The sequence below is a fragment of the Gekko japonicus genome, unplaced genomic scaffold (genome assembly GCF_001447785.1).
Source record: "Gekko japonicus isolate JY-2015 unplaced genomic scaffold, Gekko_japonicus_V1.1 scaffold697, whole genome shotgun sequence".
NCBI classification, from domain to species: Eukaryota; Metazoa; Chordata; class Lepidosauria; order Squamata; family Gekkonidae; genus Gekko; species Gekko japonicus.
In genome coordinates, this window is record NW_015160230.1 from 518567 (window position 1) to 529885 (window position 11319).

Genomic DNA, 11319 nt, shown 5'->3' on the forward strand with positions numbered 1-11319 from the left:
ACTCGTCAGCTTAAGTTCAGTTACTGCTCGTTCCTACAGGCAGGCATCATGCATGGATCTTAGAGCCCAGGCAAGCTCTAAGATCCATGTGGTTTCACTGATTTGTTGACAGGTTGATCCAAGAAGTCTAAAAGACTGCATGGCTCACACAAATGTGTGGAAACCCTGCCCTTAAGGTTCTGAGGACAAATGGCAGTGCTAGGGTAGGGGTGCCATAAATTCCGCAGGATATTTTGTGAAGGTGCTTCTGATGCTATTTGGTATCTTTGCTGTGTAGAACACATAAAGCTCTCCTTATTGCCACTAAGACCTACCATCAGCTTTGATTATTGTCACTGTCCCACAGATACAAATCCCTCTAGATGCTCTTGTTTATGTTTCTAGGAGCAATTCAGAAGTTATTGTGGCTGGCTAATATATGTCAATGGCTGCATTCATTGGGTCAGAGCTTAGATGAAAGAAGCTGTTCCTATGAAGTGTCTCTCCCTAATCTGCCTTGCAGCTAAACAGAACAAGAAGTTGGGGATCTGTCATCAGATGTTCCATTTTTTATAAATTTCTATTATGAGCAACTGTGAGAGAATCTGAATTGGAACACTGGGGGATAGAAAAAGTTAACCCTGTCCCCTGTCCCATTTCCCAGCATAAACTGAATTCCACCACCAAAAAGCTATTTGCCCTGACAGGGAAAACATTTATGTTTCTGTATGAGGGCAGATAGCATTGGGAGGGGGAGAATTTATGTCAGGAAAAAAGGCACGGGGGGGGGGAGGGCTGTCATACCCAGACACACACACACACACGTGTCATGGGTCTGATGTAGTTTGGGTGCTCCCACAGCTGCCAATAGTAGAAATGCAAAGAGGTAGAAGATGTGACCATGGATCTCCAACATCTCAGAGAAGAAGATATTTATGGATAGATCTGCCAGTCATGTTGAATGCTAAAATGTTCCCTGAGGATGCATGTTTAAATCTGGGGCATAAATAAGAATAGCACATAAGACAAGTTGACATATATTAATATATGGAACTGCTTTTGCAGAACCAATTAGAGAAAGGAGATACAAAAAGGGTTCCAGGGTAAGGTATTCTGGCCCTGTGATTCTAAGCAAAAAATGAAGAATTTTCTTCATCATCATCCACTTTCTGTGCTTCAGAAGGAGCAGGTGGTTCTCTTCCAGCTGAGAAACTGTTCTTTACAGCAACTTGAATGGCTGAATTTTTGCTTAAAAATAAAAACATAATTATATGGGCCACATCAAAGTGGCAGCTAAGTTTAAACAAAATACTAGATTTAAATAAAGTCATTTCCAGCAGATTTAGCTGATTCTTTTGGATCCTCTCCTCTTTTGCAAATAGTAGTCTTGTTGTCTAATGTACTGGAAGGATTGCCTCCTCCCACATTCTTCAGCCTGCCAGTTAAGATCCTCTTCTCAAGCCTTGCTGTGTGTGTCCCTGCCTGTACTGTCATGCAGTGATTAAAGACAGGCCTTTTTCAGTGGCAGCACCTCCCTGTGGAATGCCCTCCCCCTTGAAGCTTGCCTGGCACCTATGTTCCTTTTATTTAGGGACCTGGCAGATTTCTCTTACTCAGGTCTTGATTTGAAGTATTCCGTCTTTTAAAAGATGTTTTATAATCTGCTCCCAGCCTGAAAATTGTTTTATCAATATCTTTTTAGACAGGGTTTTTCTGGCTTGCTTTTATTTGTTGTTTTTATTGGCTTGGTCATGATTTATTTTATTGACTCAGCTTGTTTTATGGATTTGTTTTTATTGGTTTGATTTGATTGATTTGTGGGGTTTTGCTTTCTTTTAGTTGTGAGCTGTTTGAGCAAGCAGCATACGCATTTTCTAAATAAATAAATAAAACCAAACAAAATAAAAACTGTTCAAGTTTTGATTTGTTTTTTGTGCTTCTGTAAGTTTATATTAAAGATGATCCTGACAGCCACCAGAAACTAGAACTGCAGTAATGATTCAGGGTTGCATCCATGCATCATTGGATTGTATCCTCATGTCATTGCATTATAGCAATCATTTGTATCTGGGTTGGTTTGTCCACACAGAGAAACCCAGTTGCTAAAGATTGCTATAGCACACTGATAGTGCAATATCCAATGATGTGCGGGTGCACATAAGAAACCTGAATGTGCAAGCCTTGGTTAAAAGGGATGGCTAAAGGGGATCAAACACACACCCTTACAGTCACAAAGTCTGCCAGCTATCATTTTTTCTGATCTAGTTTGCATTCTGCTTCAGTGACCCAGCTCACACTCATCCAGTCCACAGTGATGTCCAAACACTAAGTAATGTCTCAGACTTCAGGATCAGGCTGTCTTAAAAGAAAGACATAAGACAGTGAATCTTCAGCCATGGAGGAATGTCATGCGATAGTGCCCCCACCAAGACCTTCTCCATGAGCCTTGTGCACACTGCATATCTGTTGTGAATGGTCTCCTTATCCTCACTGCCACAGTTAGCATCTTGTGGGAGCCAATTGGATTCAATCCATATTTGCTACTTCTGAGTTGCTCCTCACAATCGCTGCCTGAGGCAATTCCTTCCATCCATCTTCTGGTCAGCATGACCATGTTAATAACATGTTTTGGTTTGACTTCACCTAGGTTTTTCATTCTTACCATTCATAACAATTTGTTGATTTTTGACCGCAGTAGGCTTTTATTGGCCTGCATGAGATCTGGCACTGTGTGCTTATCTTTCCATTATTGTTGAAAGCCATAAAGCACAGGTGCCATTCATAACAATTTGTTGATTTTTGACTGCAGTAGTTGATTGGCTTTTATTGGCCTGCATGAGATCTGGCACTGTGTGCTTATCTTTCCATTATTGTTGAAAGCCATAAAGCACAGGTGCATTTGGGAGTTTTATTCTGAATCAACTATATTTAGAGTTGGTCTATTATTTGTAGAATGTGGAAACCATTTACATCTGTTAGTAAGGGAATAAATGGAATGGGGGGGAAGTGTGCTGTGCTCAGTGCAAGTAAAAAAAAAATCCTAAATATCGTGACAAGAAACTCAGATATGGAGAGAGCACCGTGGCCAGAATAAATAATGCAAATGAAGTTGCATATTTATCTCTGAAATCTGGAAGGTTTGGGGAGGGGATTGGATTGGATTGCCAGCTGCAGCAGAGTGTTGGGTCTATTGAAGGGAGACCCTAACACATTCCAGAGGAAGAAGACAGAAGTAGTGGGGGGGATGGGGAAATGTGGGCCCGGTGCTTTGGTTGAGGGAAGAAAAGCAAATGCTGCTGAGAGGGGGCAGTTTTGGGTACTATTAATGGCAGACTGGGTTCTGTGGACACTAATGTGCAGTTTCATTGCTCCTACTCAAAAGTGCTGAAGCCATTTAGGGACATGGTGGCCAGTGGCCCCTAGAAAATATCTCTGTGGGGCCATCTTCCCAAGCATCTGCAGGGACCTTTGGATCAGCTTTCCAGGGAGGTTAGTAAAATTGTATATTTCCACAACATGTTGCTGCCTCCCATCATGAGAGGCAGGGTTGGGGCATGACCTTGGGGCAAAATCTCAGCCTAGTTTCAGCAGGGGGCCTCCAAATGTAGTACAATTTAATTAGCATATGGCAGCAGTAGCTACCTGCACCTGCCACAGACACCACCACACCTGTGATGTCTGAGGCACCTGGCTGCGGTAAAGTGAGTGCAGCTCAAGGAGTTGCAAGGTGGCAGAAGCTGATGACCCAAAACAAACAAACAACCCCCAAAACAGCTCTGGGTTGGGAAAGACCTGGAGATCTGTGGGGTGCAGCCTGGGGAGGGCAGAGTTTGGGGAGGAGAGGGACCTCAGCAGTGTACAATGCCCTAGGGTCTACCCTCTGAAGCAGTCATTTTCTCCAGGGGAACTAATTTCTGTTGTCTGGAGATCAGTTGTAATAGTGCAAGATCTCAAGAGTTGGAGGTTGGCAACTCTACCCCTCAGAAACCTCTCTGCTTAGCTAGCAAAGGAAAATGATTCTCTTGGACTGGCTCAGAGGAAGGAGTAGAAGCCCAGCTGGAATGGCCACTCACTTCTGCCAGCCCAGTTCTGTCCCTGGAAATCAGCAGTTGAAGCTCTTTCTCACCCAATATATTCAGAGCTCCTCTTGATCAACAATTTGCTGGCAAACAACAACAAAGGGGCTTTTTTATCTGGTGGTGCAGAAATTAAGGAAGATTGGGATGGATACCAGGACTGTTTTAAGGAGTGGAAAGGCTGGGCTGGGCAAATATTCCGTGGCATCTTCTTGCTGAAATGGAAAGGAGGCGGGGGGAGAGCTATGTGTGTGGTGGCAGGGGGAATCTTGCAAAGAGTTGGGAGAAGGGCTTCTGGTCTAAAGACTCCTGTACATTTTAATGGCTTGTATCTTAATACTGTGCTTTTAAAACTGTAAAGCCACCTTGCTCAGGCTCTGAAGAGGTGGGATAGAAATATTCCAAATAAATAAACAAATAAAGAGAGAATCTGCATATCCATTTGGGATAGATGTCATTGCCCTGCAGGGTCCTTTTCCTTGGCCAGTAATGGTTCAGCCTCTTTGCCTCAGTTGCTCTCCCCAAATCTGCCTGGGCTTCCAGGCTGCATACAGAAATATTCCTATTCTCACACAGAAACTGATGGGGAGGTCATTGTCCTTCCATCCATCCATCATTTCATTTCATTTAGTTTGGAAACTGTATCAGAAGAAATTCTTGTGCTATGTCTTGGACATGCAGAAAAGAAAGTGGGGATACAATTGCTTTCACTTAGTGCAGTCATATGGAATTCTTTTATGGCATGCAACCCATGCCCATTTAGGGCTATAACAATTTTTGAGCATGGATAACATGTCACTGAAGAATATAAAAACATGCATGCCTCCTATATGCTGCCATGTGTAAACTAATGGCAATGGTACAATCTGAACCCGGCTCATCTTGACTTGTAGTCTTTTAAGTCTTTTAGCCACCTGTGCTACGTTAATTCTTCTGGCTGTCGGACTTAAGACCTAAAGTTTCTACAGTGTGTTACCTAATAGACCATTAACAAGATCAACACATGAGAATCAGCCTTGTTTTTTTCATTCCTTTTGAATCAATTGATATGTTTTTAATCTGTTGACTAGACTATTGCAATACTTTCTTTAAGGGCTTTTAGTGGTTAGCATTAATGATTTTGCATCATACTTTTGGATCTTCTGTCCTTATAGCATTTGATGTGTTATGTCACAGAGATGAGTACAGGCGTAAGCAGACCCCCCCCCCTTTGACAATTTGCTAAAGCAAAGTGTTTTTTGAGGGGGTGCAATTATATTCTGTAGTATGATTATCTGAATTCTGAAGTATATGGGTGCTTGATCCCAGTCTTCTACCCCATGTATTTCTGTGGAAATTTCGTATATATTATGCATCTTAACCCTGAGCCAGTATCAGATAGAAAAGCCACTCCAAAAGTAATTCTTCATCTGAGCATATTCACATGGAAACATGATTTAAAGAACCCCTTTTCCAACCAAGCCCCCTTTCCATACTAGTGGGTGAAAATTCTGGCTTTCTATCTCTGAAACACATTATTTTCTTCCATCTTTTAACTTGTTCATCTGCTTCTGAACAAGTCCAAACAAATGATTAAAATGACTTTTTTCATTATCTTTGTGATTCCTGCACTGGTTCTTTAATTAGTTTGTTTTGACTGCTGCGTGGGCCTTCCCCCCCCCATTTTTAGGCAGTATATTTTTAGCTTTAGTTGCCATGGAAACATGTGACACTGGGACCAAGCTAGTCACCAATCGAGACAACGCAGTCTTCCACTCATTCTGTTTCCTGATTGAAAGTGTGCTTTAAAAATTAACCTTTTCCTTGTCCAGTGGTTTAAATGGTAGCTGGGGAACCTGATAGCTACAGACACTGATCATATAAAGAAGAGGTATTTGCGCTGGTGTGAGAAACTGAAGATGCCTGTAACAGGGCCTAGAATCCTTTCAGATTCTCTGCCCTGTCACTATAGTGTTCCAGTCTCCACTGTCAATAGCCTCCAGGGTTTACTGCTGATTCTCTCCAATTAGGTACATATACATAAACTGTCTTCCAACCCCACCCCAATTCCAGATTTGTGAGATACGTTCAAATCAGCATGTTCCAAAGTAGCATGTTAGAGATACTTTTGTATTTTCCCTGTGAGGGCTTTAATTCACAATTGCCTGAAATTGTCCAGCTACCCTTCCAGATGATATAAGTACTGATCATCTGTCCAAGCACTCCCTCCTATCCTACCTAGCAAATCAAAGCAGTGTATGCCCCATCCCCATACAAGAGATTATCAGCACTGCCCCAGTCAGGCTCTGCAATCGATGAGCAATACCCATGGTCAATTAAGTAGGACACCTACTGAGGTCAGAGTCAAATCCCTTGATATTTTTTGCAAATGCTGGGGAAAGGACTGCTTCTGCCAGTTTCATGTAGTGATTAGGAGTGCAGACTCTAATCTGGGAGAACCAGGTTTGATTCCCCACTCCTCCAAATGCAGCTGCTGGTGTGACCTTGGGTCAGTCACAAGTTCTCTTAGAGCTGTTAACATAAGAACATAAAAGACGCCAATGTTGGATCAGGCCAAAGGCCCATCCAGTCCAACACTCTGTATCACACAGTGGCCAGAAATACCAGTGCCATCAGGAGGTTCACCAGTGGGGCCAGGACATTAGAAGCCCTCCCACTGTTGACCCCCCTAAGCACCAAGAAGACAGAGCATCACTTGCCCCAGAGCCCCTATCTATACCTTGTGGCTAATAGCAACTGATGGACCTCTGCTCCATATGCTTATCTAATTCCCTTTTGAAGCCGTCTATGCTTGTAGCCGCCACCACTTCCTGTGGCAGTGAATTCCATGTGTTAATCAGTCTTTGGGTGAAGAAGTACTTCCTTTTATCTACTTCTCTTAGAGCTGTTCTCTCACAAGCTGTCCTCAAAAGAGCTCTCTCAGCCCCACCTACCTCACAGGGTGTCTGTTGTGGGAAGGGGAAGGAGATTGTAATGCCGCTCTGAGACGCCTTTGGGTAGTGAAGGGCGGGATATAAATCCAATCTCTTCTTCTTCTTCTCTTTAGAAGCCATGGAACAGCAAAGGAACTGCATGTAAGCAGTGTTAGATGAAAAGATGATTGCAAAATCTGCATTTTCCTGGTTCAGCAAATGCCTGAACCAGTGAAACAAGTATTTAAAGTATTTGCATATCTCCAAGAAAATAAATCTATTGCTGAATATTGCCAAGATTTGCTTGGTAATCTTAATCTTCAGTCCCGTACACTATGAAGCATCCATATGTTTTGGATTCAGCAGACCTGCCTAAGGAGCATTGAGTTCATGCCTGGAATTGCATTTGGAACTGGAAAAACATCTAAGGCCCCGGTCACACGGGCAGGAAACTGCAGAGGAGAAGCGTGGCTGTTTGCCCTGGGGCAAACTACTGCGCAGTTACGCGATCAGACCTCCTGTGGAGGTCCTGTGGCGGTACCGTGGAGGTTCCATGGCAAGGGAGAGGTGCCGATCACAGGACAAGCCGGCGCGCAACGAAGAAGCGCGCGCCGCGGCAAACTGTTTTTTATTTTTGTGTACATGACAAATGCGCATGTTCCGTTGGGTGCGCATGCGCATCCACAGAGACTTGGACAAAAAAAAATACCTTATTTGCAAGGGGACATGGGCGGGCGCCGGATGCCACCGGAAACGCGATCAGACGCCCGCCCTTGCCCCGCAGTTTCCGGAAACTAGTACCTCCAAGGTACTAGTTTTTTGCTGCGCAGCTTCGAAGGGAAGCCTCGGTTGTGCCGCGGAAGCACTACGCTTCCCAGATGTGCCGGTAAGATCGCGCCCGGAAACTCCGCCGGTCTTCCATCTCTCTTGCGTGGCTACTGCTCCGTGTGACCGCGGCCTAAGTTATTTATTGAGTGACATGTGTCATCTATTTGTAACCAGCAAGGCACTGCCCTTATATAAATACCTTTGCTCCTGCTACTGCCATATCATCTCCTTTAACATCACCTTTTTGTGAAGTTCCATTTCCTAGCTTCCCCTCTCTGACTTGCTGTGGACCTACAAGATCAGTACAGATTTTTGTCTTTTATGAAACACTCTTTTACCTTTTCCTCCAGCTCCTTTTGGCAGAAGTAGGAATGTCATCATCTTTGAGCAGATTCTTTGGAACACATCCATTGCTTGTGGGGAGAAGTCATTAGTTCTGGGCAAAATCTTAAACTCGGCACAGCTGTTTAAATGATCCTGAAGGGCTAGTAATCTTCCCATGCCAACATCCAATCTGAGCCAAACCATTCATAAGCCATGCTGATTGACAGACTCCCCTTTGTCACATGGGAATACACCTGCTGCTTGGCTTCTTGATACGAGTGCAACCCTCATCCTCAGATCATATTGGCTGGTGTGGTCTCCTTGCTACTTCTGAGTGTGGCTATGAATGTAATATGGCACTAGTCTTCTGATTATGGGTGGCTGGGTTTTTTTGTGAGTTCTGTTTCTAATTCATAGAAGATGCATCTATCAGTTTGCTGATCTTCTTGAGCCTATTGAACACTTTGTTAAATGTGTAGCTGCCAGCAGGGCTTTTTTTTTTGCAGAAAAAGCCCAACAGGAACTCATTAGAATAATAGACCACACCCAATAGCACAAGCTAATTAGCATATTAGGCCACACCTATGCCTTCCCTTGGCTTGCCCGGGAGCCCGTGGCTGCGGGGAGCCCAGGCAAGCCCCCCCCCATGGGAAGGGAAGGGAAGGCAGTGGTGCCCTTCAGCTGCGGGGCGCCCAGGCAAGCAGGCCTTTGGAGGGGAGGGGAGGCAGTTTAAACTGCCTTGCCTTGGCTTGCCTGGATACCCCGCAGCTGCGGGTAGCCTGGGCAAGCTGGCCCTTGGACAGGCCGGGGAAGGCACAGGGAGGCATTTAAATGCCTCCCCAATCCTTCCAGGTCCCCCCTGGCCCACCCGCCTCGGAGTCGCTGGCGGGGTTTGCTGTCCAGGCCTTCCCTTTGTAGCCAGGCACGCAGAATTTTTGGCTGTAGTGGGCGTGGCCAACTCTGAAGCCAGCCGGAACTCCATTCCTGTGTGTTTCTGCCCAAAAATAGCCCTGGCTGCCAGTAGTTCTTTCATCTTAATGAGTGTTTTTCATATTTCTGGAGCTATATACTTGTTGGGCTGCCTATCCTTTCTATGGCTTTCAGGAATAGTAACTCTGACTGTAATCTTTATATTTAAAAAAATTGGGGTCAGTCTTCTTTAGCCAGCTTGTTTGCATATTTTATAACCTCTTCATTTTCTGCAACTCACTGGCCGGAGCAATAATTTGGATGGCAAACTGGCTGGTTTGCAGATGCACTGAAAAAAATTAGAAAGCAATTCCAAAGGTCACTGGGGATGTGGCACAGGCTCTGCAAATGAGCTCCAACTGGAACTCAAAAGCATGAACCGACTTTTCTCCTCACTCCCCTGAGAATTCAAATGTCACCCATCAACATACAGGGAGCCACAGGCAAATTAATCACTGTCATTCCTCTAACAGGAATTTTAAAAGCCAGCTAGCCAGGGGCATTTCTTGACAACAGTCTGACACAATTAGGAGGTAAGGGGGAGGGATAGGATCATGGCCACTTCCATAGTCTTCCTAGGAACACTGAGTTCACCTGGCAGCATTGTCAGCTACAATTGCCTTTAGCTGTCCAGGTTAACTGATACGAAACCGAAGTTCACAGACGTTGTCACTGTAGCCTTCCCGATTAATGATGGTTCAAACTGTAGAAGGCTTCCTGAGGGTAATTAAGATAGGATATAGATAGTTTCTCTAGAAGTATTCAAAGCATTTTGCTCGCAGCTCCAGAACCAAAAGAAAAGGGGCTGCACCAATACTCCCCCCAAAATTAAGCAGGAAAAGCCAATGAGGAGCAATTAGATGTTTAATTTAAAAATCCCTGACACGTTTTGTAAATATAGAGAAATCTACACAAACATATATAAAATCCTACCTTGGCTTCTCATTTGCCCAGGTTTTTCTTTGGAGGCTGAATTTTATCTCTTATGTACAGCTTGACATTTTCTTGCAAATGGTTTCTACAGAAAGAAAGAAGGTTAGATAGTAACAGTAGAAAAAGCAACTTGTTTTGAGAGTGACCTTTATTGTCATATTTTTCAGAACTATAAAAGTTGAAGTGTATGACTGGGACCGGGATGGCAGGTGAGTGGCATTCAAACTCTTATTTTTTAAAAAAGTCTTTAAATTTTTTCTGGCTGGTAACAGTTGAACTAAAACATAAGAAATTGTGCAGGAGTTTGTAGGCCTGTTGTATGCTTTAATATTTTTGGAAGACATTGAAGGCTTGTAAAAAAATGGCTCCTGTAGAACCACAGCTTGTAAACAGACGCTCAACAGATGTAGCTGTATGTATTGCTCTAAACCCCTCCTCCTAGTAATGCAAAGATTCGCAGATGGAGAAAGGGAAAGGTGTCTTATTTATTTGGTGGGTTTCTTTATATTATTCAGTTAGAAAAGGTACTCATCCAGAAAAGAAAACAAAGGAGAGCCTCTTTTCTGGGCCAAGACATGGTTTGGAGGCACTTGATGCAGTAGCCTTGTGGAAAAAGAACAGGTCTACCTCTGATGGGAGACTTCATGTGAATCCCATGTACACCACCTTGTCCCTAGGAAGGAAGAAAAGAGAAATACAAACGTAAACATTTAGAAATTCTATATTTCTCACAGAATCTCTTTTCTACCAACAGCCATGATTTCATTGGGGAGTTTACAACCAGCTATCGAGAACTGGCCCGAGGACAAAGCCAATTCAATGTCTATGAGGTGAGTGATTTCCCTCAACCTCAAAATGGAAGATACAGTTTTCTGAGAGACCCTTCGAGAATAACTTTGGGGCTTTCCATCTTTAAGATTTAAAAAAAACAACACCAGTCTGTGGTCCAATTCGGTATGGATGTTCTCCTACATAAGACTCATTGAAATGAATTATTATACTGAAGGGTCCAGGGTGGGGGGACATACACATGTGATCTTTCTCTACACTTTCCAACACTGATATGGGATCCTCAGTCAAAAGCAAAAGGCAGTGGGAGGAAACAGAGTCCAGAAATACTATACAAAACACAGTTCTAAGAACCCAATGAAGAGCAGTTACAGTGCCTAGTGGAAACTATTACCTTTTAAGCTTGATGTAGCTACCAAGGGCTAGTTCAAGTGGAAGCCAGCCATGGATGTATGTGTGGTGTGCCCAAAAAAGATGAGAAAAGAGGAGGGAGGGGGAGGAAAAGGGTG

At 43.8% G+C, this 11319-nt stretch overlaps 1 protein-coding gene across 2 annotated transcripts in view; it reads left to right on the forward strand.

Annotated features, from left to right (window-relative positions):
* LOC107111207 (copine-5) overlaps window positions 1-11319 on the forward strand; it is a 218419-nt gene that overhangs the window by 129310 nt on the left and 77790 nt on the right. For both annotated transcript variants that reach the window (XM_015412140.1, XM_015412147.1), the window contains 2 exons: window positions 10189-10230; window positions 10776-10851. In XM_015412140.1, the coding sequence (XP_015267626.1) occupies window positions 10189-10230; window positions 10776-10851 (118 nt within the window). The remainder of the gene's footprint in view (window positions 1-10188; window positions 10231-10775; window positions 10852-11319) is intronic.